At 37.8% G+C, this 18,670-nt stretch overlaps 1 protein-coding gene across 1 annotated transcript in view; it reads left to right on the top strand.

Moving 5' to 3' along the window:
* The window catches only part of PAX5 (paired box 5), a 278,836-nt gene extending 272,104 nt beyond the window's left edge, over positions 1-6,732 (top strand). The window contains exon 9 of the mRNA XM_063914645.1: positions 5,138-6,732. Coding sequence (XP_063770715.1) covers positions 5,138-5,211 — 74 coding nt within the window. The 3' untranslated portion in view covers positions 5,212-6,732. The remainder of the gene's footprint in view (positions 1-5,137) is intronic.
* Positions 6,733-18,670: the final 11,938 nt, after the last annotated feature.

Genomic DNA, 18,670 nt, shown 5'->3' with positions numbered 1-18,670 from the left:
GTTCCGCTTGACTTGACAATTTTCTCACCAGCAGGTCTTTCAACCCCAGCAGACTTGTGTCTGCCGGAAAGAGAGATCCAAGGTAGGCTTTAAATCTAGGATCGAGCACGGTGGCCAAAATGTAGTGCTCTGATTTCAACAGATTGACCACCCGTGAATCCTTGTTAAGCGAATTAAGGGCTCCATCCACAAGTCCCACATGCCTAGCGGAATCGCTCCGTGTTAGCTCCTCCTTCAATGTCTCCAGCTTCTTCTGCAAAAGCCTGATGAGGGGAATGACCTGACTCAGGCTGGCAGTGTCTGAACTGACTTCACGTGTGGCAAGTTCAAAGGGCATCAGAACCTTGCACAACGTTGAAATCATTCTCCACTGCGCTTGAGACAGGTGCATTCCACCTCCTATATCGTGCTCAATTGTATAGGCTTGAATGGCCTTTTGCTGCTCCTCCAACCTCTGAAGCATATAGAGGGTTGAATTCCACCTCGTTACCACTTCTTGCTTCAGATGATGGCAGGGCAGGTTCAGTAGTTTTTGGTGGTGCTCCAGTCTTCTGTACGTGGTGCCTGTACGCCGAAAGTGTCCCGCAATTCTTCTGGCCACCGACAGCATCTCTTGCACGCCCCTGTCGTTTTTAAAAAAATTCTGCACCACCAAATTCAAGGTATGTGCAAAACATGGGACGTGCTGGAATTTGCCCATATTTAATGCACACACAATATTGCTGGCGTTGTCCGATGCCACAAATCCACAGGAGAGTCCAATTGGGGTAAGCCATTCCGCGATGATCTTCCTCAGTTGCCGTAAGAGGTTTTCAGCTGTGTGCGCATTCTGGAAAGCGGTGATACAAAGCGTAGCCTGCCTAGGAAAGAGTTGGCGTTTGCGAGATGCTGCTACTGGTGCCGCCGCTGCTGTTCTTGCGGCGGGAGTCCATACATCTACCCAGTGGGCTGTCACAGTCATATAGTCCTGACCCTGCCCTGCTCCACTTGTCCACATGTCCGTGGTTAAGTGGACATTGGGTACAACTGCATTTTTTAGGACACTGGTGAGTCTTTTTCTGACGTCCGTGTACATTCTCGGTATCGCCTGCCTAGAGAAGTGGAACCTAGATGGTATTTGGTAACGGGGGCACACTGCCTCAATAAATTGTCTAGTTCCCTGTGAACTAACGGCGGATACCGGACGCACGTCTAACACCAACATAGTTGTCAAGGCCTCAGTTATCCGCTTTGCAGCAGGATGACTGCTGTGATATTTCATCTTCCTCGCAAAGGACTGTTGAACAGTCAATTGCTTACTGGAAGTAGTACAAGTGGGCTTACGACTTCCCCTCTGGGATGACCATCGACTCCCAGCAGCAACAACAGCAGCGCCAGCAGCAGTAGGCGTTACACGCAAGGATGCATCGGAGGAATCCCAGGCAGGAGAGGACTCGTCAGAATTGCCAGTGACATGGCCTGCAGGACTATTGGCATTCCTGGGGAAGGAGGAAATTGACACTGAGGGAGTTGGTGGGGTGGTTTGCGTGAGCTTGGTTACAAGAGGAAGGGATTTACTGGTCAGTGGACTGCTTCCGCTGTCGCCCAAAGTTTTTGAACTTGTCACTGACTTATTATGAATGCGCTGCATGTGACGTATAAGGGAGGATGTTCCGAGGTGGTTAACATCCTTACCCCTACTTATTACAGCTTGACAAAGGCAACACACGGCTTGACACCTGTTGTCCGCATTTCTGTTGAAATACTTCCACACCGAAGAGCTGATTTTTTTGGTATTTTCACCAGGCATGTCAGTGGCCATATTCATCCCACGGACAACAGGTGTCTCCCCGGGTGCCTGACTTAAACAAACCACCTCACCATCAGAATCCTCCTGGTCAATTTCCTCCCCAGCGCCAGCAACACCCATATCCTCCTCATCCTGGTGTACTTCAACACTGACATCTTCAATCTGACTATCAGGAACTGGACTGCGGGTGCTCCTTCAAGCACTTGCAGGGGGCGTGCAAATGGTGGAAGGCGCATGCTCTTCACGTCCAGTGTTGGGAAGGTCAGGCATCGCAACCGACACAATTGGACTCTCCTTGTGGATTTGGGATTTCGAAGAACGCACAGTTCTTTGCGGTGCTTTTGCCAGCTTGAGTCTTTTCAGTTTTCTAGCGAGAGGCTGAGTGCTTCCATCCTCATGTGAAGCTGAACCACTAGCCATGAACATAGGCCAGGGCCTCAGCCGTTCCTTGCCACTCCGTGTGGTAAATGGCATATTGGCAAGTTTACGCTTCTCCTCCGACAATTTTATTTTAGGTTTTGGAGTCCTTTTTTTACTGATATTTGGTGTTTTGGATTTGACATGCTCTGTACTATGACATTGGGCATCGGCCTTGGCAGACGACGTTGCTGGCATTTCATCGTCTCGGCCATGACTAGTGGCAGCAGCTTCAGCACGAGGTGGAAGTGGATCTTGATCTTTCCCTAATTTTGGAACCTCAACATTTTTGTTCTCCATATTTTAATAGGCACAACTAAAAGGCACCTCAGGTAAACAATGGAGATGGATGGATACTAGTATACAATTATGGATGGACTGCCGAGTGCCGACACAGAGGTAGCTACAGCCGTGGACTATTGTACTGTACTGTGTCTGCTGCTAATATAGACTGGATGATAATGAGATGTAGTATGTATGTATAAAGAAGAAAGAAAAAAAAACCACGGGTAGGTGGTATACAATTATGGATGGACTGCCGAGTGCCGACACAGAGGTAGCTACAGCCGTGGACTACCGTACTGTGTCTGCTGCTAATATAGACTGGTTGATAATGAGATGTAGTATGTATAAAGAAGAAAGAAAAAAAAAACCACGGGTAGGTGGTATACAATTATGGACGGACTGCCAAGTGCCGACACAGAGGTAGCTACAGCCGTGGACTACCGTACTGTACTGTGTCTGCTGCTAATATAGACTGGATGATAATGAGATGTAGTATGTATAAAGAAGAAAGAAAAAAAAACCACGGGTAGGTGGTATACAATTATGGACGGACTGCCGAGTGCCGACACAGAGGTAGCTACAGCCATGGACTATTGTACTGTACTGTGTCTGCTGCTAATATAGACTGGATGATAATGAGATGTAGTATGTATAAAGAAGAAAGAAAAAAAAAACCACGGGTAGGTGGTATACAATTATGGACGGACTGCCGAGTGCCGACACAGAGGTAGCTACAGCCGTGGACTACCGTACTGTACTGTGTCTGCTGCTAATATAGACTGGATGATAATGAGATGTAGTATGTATAAAGAAGAAAGAAAAAAAAAACCACGGGTAGGTGGTATACAATTATGGACGGACTGCCGAGTGCCGACACAGAGGTAGCTACAGCCGTGGACTACCGTACTGTGTCTGCTGCTAATATAGACTGGTTGATAATGAGATGTAGTATGTATAAAGAAGAAAGAAAAAAAAACCACGGGTAGGTGGTATACAATTATGGACGGACTGCCGAGTGTCGACACAGAGGTAGCTACAGCCGTGGACTACCGTACTGTACTGTGTCTGCTGCTAATATAGACTGGATGATAATGAGATGTAGTATGTATAAAGAAGAAAGAAAGAAAAAACCACGGGTAGGTGGTATACAATTATGGATGGACTGCCGAGTGCCGAAACAGAGGTAGCTACAGCCGTGAACTACCGTACTGTGTCTGCTGCGACTGGATGATAAATAATGATATAAAAAATATATATATATCACTACTGCAGCCGGACAGGTATATATTATATAATGACGGACCTGCTGGACACTGTCTGTCAGCAGAATGAGTTTTTTATTTTATAGAATAAAAAAACACCACACAAGTCACACGACGTGTGTTTAACTTTTACAGGCAGACATTCACAATACAATATAGTATACTATATACTGGTGGTCAGGTCACTGGTCAGTCACACTGGCAGTGGCACTCCTGCAGAAAAAAAGTGTGCACTGTTTAATTTTTTAATATGTACTCCTGGCTCCTGCTATAACCTAACTGCTCCCCAGTCTCCCCCACAATTAAGCTGTGTGAGCACAGTCAGATATTATACATAGATGATGCAGCAGCACACTGGGCTGAGCACAGATATGGTATGTGACTGAGTCACTGTGTATCGTTTTTTCAGGCAGAGAACGGATTATATTAAATAATATAAAACTGCACTGGTGGTCACTGGTCAGTCACTAGTATAACTAACTAATACTATCAGCAAAATTCTGCACTCTCTGTCTGAGTACTCCTCCTAAGCTCCAGTAAATGAAGTGTCACTGTCTCACTCTGTCACTAGTATAACTAATTAATACTATCAGCAAAATTCTGCACTCTCTGTCTGAGTACTCCTCCTAAGCTCCAGTAAATGAAGTGTCACTGTCTCACTCTCACTCTCCTATCTATTTCTTCTCTAAACGGAGAGGACGCCAGCCACGTCCTCTCACTATCAATCTCAATGCACGTGTAAAATGGCGGCGACGCGCGGCTCCTTATATAGAATCCGAGTCTCGCGATAGAATCCGAGCCTCGCGAGAATCCGACAGCGTCATGATGACGTTCGGGCGCGCTCGGGTTAACCTAGCAAGGCGGGAAGATCCGAGTCGCTCGGATCCGTGTAAAAAAAGCTGAAGTTCGGGCGGGTTCGGATTCCGAGGAACCGAACCCGCTCATCTCTAGTTACTATATATGCTCCAATATTTATATTTCTGTGAAACTGAGTATGTATTTATAGCAGGGATGTTTACTTTCAATGTGGTTATTTTTATTAGATTTTTACAACTGAGAAAGGTGAGGTGTGCATTAAACACTTAACTTGCATTTCACACATTGGGGCTCATTTATCTATCATTGGGTTTTGGACCCGATATTTAGAATTACTTACATCCAGGAACAGGGGCTCCGTAATTCTCAAAATAAAGCAGCTTCCATAGAAACCTATGCAGACTGTTATTGCAATCAGAAATGGCGGGACCACAGCAGATATCTCCAATTTTACATTCAAGAGATAATTACATTTTGCAGGGATTTCCTGGAAAATGTGTTTAATAAGTAGTACACAGTACACAGATTCTCAAATGTGCTGCTTACCAATCCCCTTTCTCTCTTTCAGGTTCTCCATACTATTACAGTGCAGCAAGAGGAGCAGCGCCCCCTGCAGCCGCCACTGCCTATGACCGTCACTGACAGAACGCAACAAGAACATAAGCACTTACAACACCTATTATTTGTGGCAACTGTACAATATGAATTCATCTACTATGATATCCTGAGAAGAAAATAAGGAGTATTCCAGAATTGTCACATTGGACAGAGGATCATTTATTTTTCAAACATCTTTTAAATTATGGGAGTTGGTACTTAATATTTATTCCACACTTCACGTGCTAATATTTGTAGCCTCATGAATATTGGAATGGTAAATTGCTTTGGCTACATTGGGATGGATGCAAACAGTTAAACAGATCATTTATTTTGTTTTTTCAAATTTTGCTATACAGCGTCATTGTAAATAACGTGTGATTTATGAGGTGAGCTTAGCAGAAATTGTAACATGATACAAGTGTGAAACTGAAAGTGCTTACAGCATACTTATCATATTTTATAAAATGCTGCACTGATTCATAGAGTTCAGTAAGCTTTAATCCAACATTAAACCAGGTTACCATCCACTACGACTACATTTGAGGATGATGTCAATATGTATATTTATTTCATATGTAATATGATTTCCATAAACGTATGACATTCTGCATTGTGCTGTCAATGTGAATTAACACCTCCAAGTATTTTTCATTAAGGAAAACAGATATTAGATACCTCTCAATGTAAGTCATTTCCCTAAAAGTAACACCACCTAATACAACATTTATTCTAAAATCAATTTAAACTATATGTGGAAAAATCTATTTTGTAAGAGAGATAGGAGATTTTGTGTTAGACAGACATGTTTTAATAATATAATACTTTACATGTAGGAAGTTTACCCAACTGTTAAAAAAGTGTACAAAATACTGACACCAAAATGTATTGTCCTCACTTTGAAACAGGTGACAAGCAAGTCAGCAGACAAAAATGAGAGGATGGTTCACTGTTTCCATGTCATATTAAAGCTTTTGATCTTATATGTATTTCTATCATTACATGTCCAGTTATGATCACTTGGAAGTAGTCATTATGTGGTATTACAGGTTGAGTATCCCTTATCCAAAATGCTTGGGACCAGAGGTATTTTGGATATCGGATTTTTCCGTATTTTGGAATAATTGCATACCATAGTGAGATATCATGGTGATGGGACATAAATCTAAGCACAGAATGAATTTATGTTTCATATACACCTTATACACACAGCCTGAAGGCCATTTTATCCAATATTTTTTATAACTTTGTACATTAAACAAAGTGTGTCTACATTCACACAATTCATTTATGTTTCATATACACCTTATACACAGCCTGAAGGTCATTTAATACAATATTTTTAATAACTTTGTGTATTAAACAAAGTTTGTGTACATTGAGTCATCAAAAAACAAAGGTTTCACTATCTCACTCTCACTCAAAAAAGTCCTTATTTCGGAATATTCCGTATTTCGGAATATTTGGATATGGGATACTCAACCTGTACTCTATATGGTATAATGCATCCACTGCTGTTAAATTATAATGATATTAATATACAGGGGTAGATGTATTAACTTGGAGAAGGCATAAGTAAGTGATAAACCAGTGATATGTGCAAGGTGATAAAGGCACCAACCAATCAGCTCCAATATGTAAATGAACAGTTAGGATCTGATTGGCTGGTGTCTTTATCACCTTGCACATATCACTGGTTTATCACTTCCTTATGCCTTCTCCAGGTTAATACATCCGCCCCACAGTGAGAACAGGACCACCAGCAGATCAGTCAGGCTCCATTGCTAGGGGGGATTGGCCAACCATGGGGTTGTGATCACACCCCAATGGGGGACCACTGCAGAAGATTCACACTGAGGTCATGGTTATTCACTCCTGACAAGTCTGCATCCTGAGAGGCTCACACCCAGGTATTTTGTATGTGACCCCTATTCAGTTTTTATACAGGTAATGGATCAAAGGTGACTTCAAATTTCCTAACAATTTAAAGCAGAGAGTATATCATGCCCTATAATACACACATCTTTCTAATGAGCACTGATGTTATAACATTAAAACTAATCATTATAAGCGAGGTAATCAGAACTAACCATTTATACAGAAGTATACACACATAAATGGCTATACTCTTTATTGTAAAAAAGGATTTATTCATGTCATACTTGCATAATGTTAAAATAATACAACATATGTTGTCTTATTTAAATGTGACTCAATGCCAAAATGAATGGCCTTTTTACAATACAGGAATTGTAACTTATTTTGTCTGGCTATATTGATATGATGAAGTAACCAGGAAGATAGCAACTGGGATGAGAATTTGGACTGTGTATTGCCCTTTCCATGTATGCTTGGTTACAGGAGATTACATGTATATTAGCATCACTTGTGTATTAGAAAATAAAACATGTCAAGGGGTTCATAAAAAGCTGAACATTTTCACGTAAACGCTTCTCCATCAATGTTGTTGTAAGCAGGTATATAAATTTGAGCTAGAATGTTCCTTAAGCTTTTTCCCTTCTGGATAATATCATCATAAGACCATGCAAAGGCATCTCATTATGTAGTAATTCCTGTGAAATCTCTGCAGTATGGGATTGTTCTTCCACTCTAACTATATTGTAACAATCACTGCTTTCTTTCACATTGTACATGGTGCCTAGTTTTATAATGAATTGGCAAATAGAGACAAAACACTGCACAATGCATCTAGTTAGCTAACATATGAGGTCAAATCCCGCAGCTCATATCTATTTATTTTTAGATAATATGCAGCATGGAATGGGTTTAAATGGATTATTTATTTTTATGGAGCCACTTCCCACAACGAATGTGGGAAAACCCAAGAGATGCTTGATATTTGAATGGGAGAAAGCTCTAGTTCATTGAAACGTGTAAACATGGCTTTGACTGCAGAATATTGCCTTTTTTCTTTTTTTTACAGTTTATACAGAAACCCTAATTTGTTCATATGTATATTTTTTACATTTTGCAATAAATTAATATCAAATGTGAAGATTTTATTTCAATATGTGCTTTAAGTCAGACACATGTTGTTACCGATAAAACCCCCAACAACTTTAATAATATAATTAGAATCGCACAAATCTGCTGTAACATATTGTCTAATGGGATCTACAGTAATTCAACTATGATATTGTGCTTTTACATTAATGGTTATTGCAAAACATTGGAAAGTATACAATTAATCAGGCATCTTGTTTCATTAATATAGGTTGCACTGACCAAAACTCCTGAGTGGTTGGGATGGGTTACAGTGTATTTGAACTATTGTCTTCTTATTATTGCATGACTTTTATATTGTTATTTGCAATATACTGTACTTTTCAAAATGGATGGAAGACTCTTAAGATGTTAATGTCTTCAGCAATTGTTTCAATAGCTATAATTGTTGGGAGGATAGTTGCAAAAATTAGCAAATAACAAAAATGCACTATAACCCACAGCACCCAACCAATAAGATGATTGCTTTGAAAGCGGCAGTTTGAAACTGACAATCTTATTGTTTGCTATAGGTTATATGGCCGTTTTGCTTTGTATCAGTTTTCATAAATTAGCCCTTTTTCAACCTCTAGCTGTTGTTAGGTGAACTAATAAATTAAAAATATTCAAGGTTTTATGAAAATGAAAACTTTTTATCCTTTGTTATACTGAGTCATTATGGGCATATGGGCACTTTGTGTATCAAAACACAACTATTATACAAATAAAAAAGTGAGAAGTACATTACCTGCATTGCATGGATCATGCCAACATGTGTTGAGCACATGATTAAAGAATAAATGTATTAAAGTACTTTCTTATAACCTATAGTCACTGCTGCTATGTATGGAGAGGTCTTGTCTCAGACTGGAAGCTCTCTGTATACAGAAGCAGCCAGCTTGCTAACTGTATAGAAAATATACCAACATATGAATGAATGACAGCCCTGGATGTACATTGCTTTTCCATTTTATATGCATTTATATTGCTGACATCAGCACATGTATTTAATTTATATTCCCAAACAAACTAATTATTTGAATATAACATCTGATGCAAGTTGATTACATGTGTTAGGGGCATTATCTTGAATAAACTTATATAAAGTGCAGTCATGTTATGTTTCCATTATGATTAGTATATTATATATACATATAGTATTAGAGATGTGTGGTTCATTTAAAAAAAATATATGAACAATCCCGGACTCACAGTAGAGGTTCCGAGTTAAATCAAGTTCCAGTTCGGAATCACTTTGGAATTCCCAGTGGAACCAAGTCCAGGCTCGATTTTGTTGGCAGTTCAGAACTTGGATTTAAAAAATTAACTTGTGTTTTGGATTGCATGTAAACTAGTCCAAGTTACATGAATGTAGCTGATTTTATTGATTTTTAAAAAAAATAAATGTTTACAGATTTTTATCACTTTTAAAGGAATCCAAAACTGAATAAAAAAACCAAATCTGAACCAAAATTCTTGAGGGTGGTTTTGCCAAAACCAAAGCCAAAACACAGTGACAAATTTCAACCAAAACAAGGGGGTCCACGCACATCTCTATATAGTATATGCTCTACACTCTTGGGAGACTCCTTACGCAGAACAGAAGCTTGCAAGATGCACAAAAGAGTAAATGTCACAACAAACCTCACATTTGTTTTCTTGTAAAAACTGTCCAGTTTAGCATCACTTGTGGCTTCATTTAATCTGGAGTTTAATGATTGTTATTATTTCTATTAAATGTTGCACTTTTGTTTGTGAATAAAAATGCAGCTGTAGAACACATCCTAGTAAAGTATAGGATGAGCGCCAATCTTCACATGCTCAAATGGTGCAAATATATTATATACACATATACCATCATGCATATCATGTATTCATTTAAATATCATATATGTCATTGATGTTAGAGAACACTTATAAGTATTCTTTTTTTCATATTTCTGTATATTTTCATATTTATTTCCCATTTCTTGCACATGAATAAGGATTACTTGATTTTCAATGTGGCCAAAGCCAAAAACCATTCCAAATTCAACTATGACAAAAATACTTGTGTAACCCTCAAGTAAGTAATTCGCTATAATTTGAAAATGTATAGAAAATAGTATGTCTATCCCTCCACCACCCTAAATACTAATTTATCTTGTGTATTATTTAGGATTTTGTCACCAACATTGTTGCTAATTAATATTATGCTGTACTTTTTTTAAATACAAATAATCTCAAGTGAGGTCAGAGTTGGTTTCACAGCTCATTACAGAACATTTCAAAACAACCTTATCTTTTGTTTGAAGTCTATGGACTTTGCCTAGCTAAACAAATGCTTTCCCCATGCATTACAGATACTGTACCATGGTGTCTCCTTACATGATACAGGTTGAGTATCCCTTATCCAAAATGCTTGGGACCAGAGGTATTTTGGATATCGGATTTTTCCGTATTTTGGAATAATTGCATACCATAATGAGATATCATGGTGATGGGACCTAAGTCTAAGCACAGAATGCATTTTTGTTACATATACACCTTATACACACAGCCGGAAGGTAATTTTAGCCAATATTTTTTGTAACTTTGTGCATTGAACAAAGTGTGTGTACATTCACGCAATTAATTTATGTTTCATATACACCTTATACACAAGCCTGAAGGTCTTTTAATACAATAGTTTTAATAACTTTGTGTATTAAACAAAGTTTGTGTACATTGAGCCATCAAAAAACAAAGGTTTCACTATCTCACTCTCACTCAAAAAAGTCCGTATTTCGGAATATTCCGTATTTTGGAATATTTGGATATGGGATACTCAACCTGTACATATAAACTAAGCAGTGGATACGTTCTTATAACAGTCACCCATGTTATAGTCCCCTGTTCTTCTGTGAGGAGGACAAATGCTGGAGATGGGGTGATGAAGGTTTCATTTTGGGAACCAAACTCTAAGATATATTATCTGTTCTATAGTCTACTTGTCACTTGTAGTTGCAATCAGGTGTATTACTTTCTGAATTGGAAATTGGGGGGATATGATGAGTTTGTGTTGCAAAAATATTACTGTTTTATAATCCCATTTTATGCTATAAAATAGTTGTGCACAATTGCAACTGCTAAAATATATCATGAACAAATAAAATAAACATACAATATACGTGTATATACTGTTTATGTGATTTTGGATTGGAAGTCATATTATATATCAACAGTCACCTAGTGGAGAGCAGTTTACTATAAACATCAGTTCCATCACCTACCACATGCAAGCAGCTAAAACTGAAATAGTTCTATTTTGATAGGGGCATACACGTATGTCTCTCTTGGAGGTAAAAGTCTCTTCATCTAAATCTATTTCAGTTACCTCTACAATGCTACAAGATAAATTGTAAACAGTACATATCAGAGAATAAAAGTGGTACTTACTATTTAATAGTACTACATTATATAATTCAGTTCTATCTACTGCTATATTCTATGTTGTTTGTTTAATAGGAAAGCCTTCCAAAGTGGTAATAGGCCTTTTGTTGACATAATAAATTCCTGGATTTAGGCCTTTGCTAAAAGAAAGATTTAAAGTTATATTAAAGTTTTAAGCAAAAGTGTTTTTTTTTCCTTTACTTCTTATTTATTTTGATTTATACCGTGTAATGCATCTTTATAATACTCTACACAATATACAGTAGTGATAGGGTCTCATACCATACACAGGGCCAATGAAGTGTGAATGAAGGATTTTGCTAATAATGTGTTAGTTTGATTATTAAAAGATGACAAAACGTAGGTCAGACTAATGAATACTAACTGTAAGGGCATACAATAATTTACACAATATAGGAATAAAATCACAGGATTGACATTTTAATAATATTACCGCAAAATAATCAATTCCCTTTTAGATTGTTATGTAGTATTGTACAGAAACTGGTCTTATGTAAGGAGCATTAAATAGATTAAGACTTAATTATGTATTGTTTTAAATCTAGCTCTTATGCATATTAGGACAAAATAAACATATATGGTACAATGATGTTAATGTGCCAAAAATCCAAGCAAACAATCACAAATAAGATTAGTTTGGTCAAGTGCAAGTTAAACTAATGAAATAAAATGTCTGATTGAAATAAAATAACAACAATTTTGTATTAAATTTTAACTCAGATTGTATACAACTAATTTTTAACATTTCCACGGCCCCAACCAATATCTACTAATAACAAATGATCCAATATCCGAGTAAACCACTGCAAGAAATAGAAACCTACCACAATTTGTACCTGCTCACCAATACAATGACTGACTTTAAGCTATGTCTATAACGGTTTGATTTGTTGCACGTTCTGAATCTTATAGATATCTAAAAAAAATTATTTTAATGCTATTCTTAAAACTAAATTTGTCCAGCCCTGATATTGACATTGCCACAACCTGGTTTTCACTTTATAGTGGCCTTGTTCATTCTTAATATCTGAAAAATTATATGCATTACCATAGTTACTGTATTTCATCTTTGTCCTATGTCAAAAAACAAATGCAATTATCTTTTTTATTATCTTTAGCCAAATTTTTGTTATTTTTATTTTAAAGGGAACTCCAATATCAGAAAATACACATAACAGGTCTGCCTATGTTCACAATGGCTACATAGATAAATCTTACATGTGAGTAAGAAAGACGAAAATGGAATAAATGCCTTGGAATAATGGGATTTTTTATGTCCCCACAGAAACACAAAACGCTTATAAATATGTGTATGTTTTGTATTTATTTTTTTGTAGGAAAACTATTTGACTTGAAAATTTGGTGTTTTCTTTCTTAGTGATGTGCGTTGCTTTATGTGTAATATTTGAATGTAATTACAGCAGTGCCAATTTGCCAAAGATGTTTTACTTTTTTTCCTGTTTTATGTTTATTTTAAGGATTGGGATGGCCAGTAATTTTGTTAACCAGGATTTTCTTTGTCTGTAAAGTTGTACATTTATTTAAGTTAAATGGTTGACTACAACCAATAGATTAGTAAAAAAAAAACAAAAAAAACAACATGCAATAAGATTGGCGTAGATTCGATATCTGTGTGTCTTTCCATTGGAGTGACTGTTACTTGTGAACAATTGAATTTATGTAATCTTTATGTGAGATAATTATTTGTAAATATTTACCATAATTTTATTGGTTCAGAAAATAAAAGTAATTTTTTTAAGTTCACAGATGTCTGCTTTATTTCATAGTGAGAGTATTGTACAGTTTAGAAACTTCAGGCTGTGTTACCATTTTCTGTCAACTTGTAGATTTCATTTAAAAGTTTTCATTGTAAGTGATAGACTGAAAGGCAATATAATGAATGACAGATTTCCACAAGTATAGATAGATTTGTTACTACAGTAAACTGTTGCTATTGTTGGTAAGGTGGTCAGCATTTGGCTGTATAAACATTATACAATTTAACATGCTTCCTAAAAAGTAATTCAAATATAGGAAATAATTATTTGTTTATTTTAAACTCAAATCACAATTTGCTTAATGCTAAGTATTTAAAATTTAGAAACAAGGAGTAAAATGAAATCTTTACATAGTATGCACAGTTAGTTATGGAGGAAGAGAAGTAAAGAAAGAGCAATCAAAGCAATGTTGCTTCTTTCATTCGGATATATATATATATATATATATATATATATATATAATATATTGTTAATGTTAGCAGACTAATGAACATATGTAATGGTTGTATAGTGAACAAAAAACCCTCTACAAATATATACATAAAATAAATATAAGTACTTATAAATAAGTATTCATTAGGGGTATAATATAGAAAATGTGTCCTTCTGCCCCCCATCCCTAGACAAATAGCAAAAGCCTTTATACATTTTTTTGTATCATTAACAGTTTGTGTATCCAGCCAGACCATTTGAATCTATTCTTCAAAAGAATTATATCCTTGCCATCATCTAACTTGATGTGGTTGCCCAGCGGTGGTAAAAGTGAATAAGTAGTTCTCTAAATGGCACCTTGCATCCAAAGAATGTCCCAAGTATCCAACTAAAGCTCCAGGCAGACACTCTGCAACTCTACACTTTCTCCTGCAGACAGACCAGCCCCCCGCGCACCCCTCACAAGATGTAAAATGTACAGGTGCACAGCAGTACAGGGCACTGAGGAGCTCTGCTCTGGCACTATAGGGCCCCATACACTAGAACGATAATGCCCGATTTCAGCCCAATTCCGGCATTCGGGCCGATATATTGGGTAAAATCGGGCATTTCGGTTGTGTATCCGATCCCATCTGATGTGTGGCCCCGTGAGCGTCGAATCCTCCAGATCGCTAGTGCTGCACTGTGATATGTCAGTTCCCGCAGGCATGTTTGGGATCGCATATGATATATCGCATGCAAAATGTACCAAATCAAATGGAATCATATGGAACCACTCCCGGGAAGCTCCCGGGAGAGTTCAAGGGAAATCGCCCCGATTTCAGCCTCTAGACATATCGTTCTAGTGTATGGGGCCCTTAAGAATAGCACAAGTAGAAACACAAAAGACAATAACAAGGATAGCTAGTAGTAATATATGGATCAAACAGGTAACATTTACAGAAGGCCATATCAGAGATGTGTAGGGAATAGAGGGAGGAAGCAAGTAGATATAGGTCTTTAGAAATTACATTCTAAAACAATAATAATAATAATAATAATAATCATCATCCTCATCATCCTCCTCATCATCATCATCATCATCATCATAATGAGAAACAATACAAAGTTTTGGAAACTAAAATAATTGGTTGAAGTCATAGCTGTCATGCATGTTGCCAGCAGTAGAAATATTTTGTGATTTATATGTTAAGATTTGTTTTTATTAATAAGATCAGATTAAATTTAAATTAAAATTATGCAGGAATTTAAATTATCTTTAATGGTTTGCAAACATTTATTTGTGGCTGTAGATAGGTCTTAGCTATAGTGGGTGCCCAGAAGCTTAGGGGGCCCCATACAAAGGTTATATTGTCTTCCAAGTTCCATAACTGCCTATTAGGCATGCGATTCTGACCTTTTGCCAGGCCTAAATGAGGTGACAGCCCATTTTCTGTGAATGTGTGTAGTGGTAAGGGGTATCTGTAATGTGGCATAATATGAACTGGGCACTGTAATGTGGCATAATATGCACTGGAGGACACTGTAATCATAGCCAGATTAACAATGGGGCAGATGGATTTATAACTCCAGGCCTGCAGATAAAAATAGGCCCATTATCATGAAAACATGATGATGGCCAGCCAAAAGCTGGTCACACAGGCAGACATTCATTATACATATTAAAATTGTATTTCTATTTTCCTCACAAAATGATGCAATATTTATGCTTTAACATACAGTGCATCCGGAAAGTATTCACAGCACTACACTTTTATCTATATTTTGTTATGTTACAGCATTATTCCAAAATGGAATAAATTAATTTTTTCCCCTCAAAATTCTACACACAATACCCCATAATGACAAGTTTTTTTTAGATTTTTGCAAATCTATAAAAAAATTAAAAAATAAGAAATCATATGTACATAAGTATTCACAGCCTTTGCTCAATACTTTGTTGATGCATCTTTGGCAGCAATTACAGCCTCAGGTCTTTTTGAATATGATGCCACAAGCTTGGCACACCTATCTTTGGGCAGTTTCGCCCATTCCGTTTTGCAGCACCTCTCAAGCTCCATAAGGTTGGATGGGGAGCGTCAGTGCACAGCCATTTTCAGATCTCTCCAGAGATGTTAAATCAGATTCAAGTCTGGGCTCTGGCTGGGCCACTCAAGGACATTCACAGAGTTGTCCTGAAGCCACTCCTTTGATATCTTGGCTGTGTGCTTAGGGTCAAGAGGGTTTTCATCCAGGACATTTCTGTACATTACTGCATTCATCTTTCCCTCTATCCTGACTAGTCTCCCAGTTCCTGCCGCTGAAAAACATCCCCACAGCATGATGCTGCCACCACCATGCTTCGCTGTAGGGATGGTATTGGCCGTTGATGAGTGGTGAGTGGCTTCCTCCAAACATGATGCCTGGCATTCATGCCAAAAAGTTCAATCTTTGTCTCATCAGATCAGAGAATTTTGGCAAACTCCAGGTGGGCTGCCATGTGCTTATTACTAAGGAGTGGCTTCCGTCTGGCCATTCTACCATACAGGCCTGATTGGTGAATTGCTGCAGAGATGGTTGTCCTTCTGGAAGGTTCTCCTGTCTCCACAGAGGAATGCTGTAGCTCTGACATTGGGTTCTTGGTCACCTCCCTGATTAGGGCCCTTCTCCCCCGATTGCTCAATTTAGATGGACGGCCAGCTATAGGAAGAGTCCTGGTGGTTCCGAACTTCTTCCATTTACAGATGATGGAAGCCACAGTGCTCATTGGGACCTTCAAAGCAGCAGATATTTTTCTGTACCCTTCCCCAGATTTGTGCCTCGAGACAATCCTGTCTCAGAGGTCTACAGACAATTCCTTTGACTTCATATTGGTTTGTGCTCAGACATGCACTGTCAAGTGTGGGATGTTATATAGACAGGTGTGTGCATTTCCAAATCATGTCCAATCAACTGAATTTACCACAGGTGGACTCCAATTAAGCTGTAGGAACATCTCAAGAATGATCAGTGGAAATAGGATGCACCTGACCTCAATTTTGAGCTTCCTGGCAAAGGCTGTGAATACTTATGTACATGTGATGTCTTAGTTTTTTACTTTTAATAAATTTGCAAACTTTTTTCACGTTGTCATTATGGGTTATTGTGTAAAAAAATTTGAGGGAAAAAATAAATTTATTTTATTTTGGAATAAGGCCGTAACATAACAAAATGTGGAAAAAGTGAAGCGCTGTGTATACTTTCCGGATGCACTGTATGTATGGATAAACAGGGGATGTACTTACCCACACCCACATATGACTGTTTACACCCCTTCTGTTTCTCATAATAGGTCTTGGAAATTTTCAGCCCCAGGCCCTTTATCCGGCCCTGACTGTAATGCTACATAATATGAACTGATGCACTGTAATATAGTACAATATGATCTGGAGGCAGATTTAGTGTGGCATAATATGAACAATGGACATTGTAATGTAGCAGGAGCTGGGGGCATGTTAATGAGTCATAATTTAAATTGGGGGCACTGATAAGTTGCACTGTTTGAACACTGGAGACTTCTGTGTGGCATAAAATGAACTAGAGGCATTACAGGGTGACATTTTGAACTGAGGACACTTCAATGTGACATAATATGAACTATGGACATTTTGTACTGTGTGGCATAATGTATACCGGCAGCAATACAATGTGGCATATTGTGAAATAGGGCAATACTCTGGCGCATAACATTAACTAGGATACTACTATGAGTCATAAAATTAGCGAGAGCATTACTACAGTATGGGACAATAAATGAACAACTGCTGCAGAAAAAGGTGTCTCTCTAAAAGCATTAGGGTAGAAGCCATTTCAAAATGTTGCTATGGGGCTCACAAGGTTCTGGCTACATCCCTGCAGCTTTACTTATACTTTAGTATGTTAGTAGTTGAACTGTTAATCCTGGCAGTATCTCTGTGGACCACTTACATAAACAGATGGTTCTACAGTTTGTGACTCTCTGACCAATGTGGAATACTCTTTCTAGCCATGTGGAAACATATACTTGGAGTGGTGATACAGTGTAATAAAAATTAGCAGCATTTAGGGAAATCATTTTATAGGTTTGATTCATAAGGACCAAGTAAGGTTGGGTTTGGTTTTGGTGACCTCTAAAGAAAATGGAATTCAAATTATATTTTTGTAGGAAATGGGTAAAAAATATACAGATTTTTAATGGTATATTTACGTTTCATACCAACTTGTTGGTTGAATAAATCACATAAGACAAATGTGTTCAAACTACAACTTAGGACCTATACAATAAATGGTAAGGTTGCTAATCTACTGACAAAGAGGATAGTTGGACAAATGAATAACAGGGTCAAACAGCCTGTAGGACAAGAAAATCATTTAAAATTATATCTACTCTGTATAGTTACAAAATCAAGCATGCCTTATGCTGCATAATGTTAACACATTTCTATGAAGTTATATCTGCCCCACCTGCACTGCACATGGTTTGGCCCATTAGAGGAAGATTTTGCTGCTGCAATCAACCTTGAATTAGGCCCTTTGTGATCTCTAGCATACCATGTACTCCACAGCCAATATATGATATATCTTCGCTCAATCTTTATCATCTAGTTGCTCCTAGAGGTGCTGTCATCTTTAACACATAGGTAACTCAGTTTATTTTAAACCATCTTCCTTTAGTAATACAGTTGAAACTGCAGGTTAAAAACTAATTTCAAAGATAACTATCTGGAATATCTTGAAATACCACATTGGTATAACCCAGGCTACCTCTTTACAGCTACAGTACCTTACCATAGAGATCATGTTAGGCACAAAATTGAGTTATAATGAATGAGAAAGCAGGATAACTCAATAGAACACTCCAG

This window comes from Pseudophryne corroboree, chromosome 1, assembly GCF_028390025.1.
Source record: "Pseudophryne corroboree isolate aPseCor3 chromosome 1, aPseCor3.hap2, whole genome shotgun sequence".
NCBI lineage: Eukaryota > Metazoa > Chordata > Amphibia > Anura > Myobatrachidae > Pseudophryne > Pseudophryne corroboree.
Note: the sequence above shows the minus strand (reverse complement) of the source record. Positions and strands in the feature narration are given on the sequence as shown.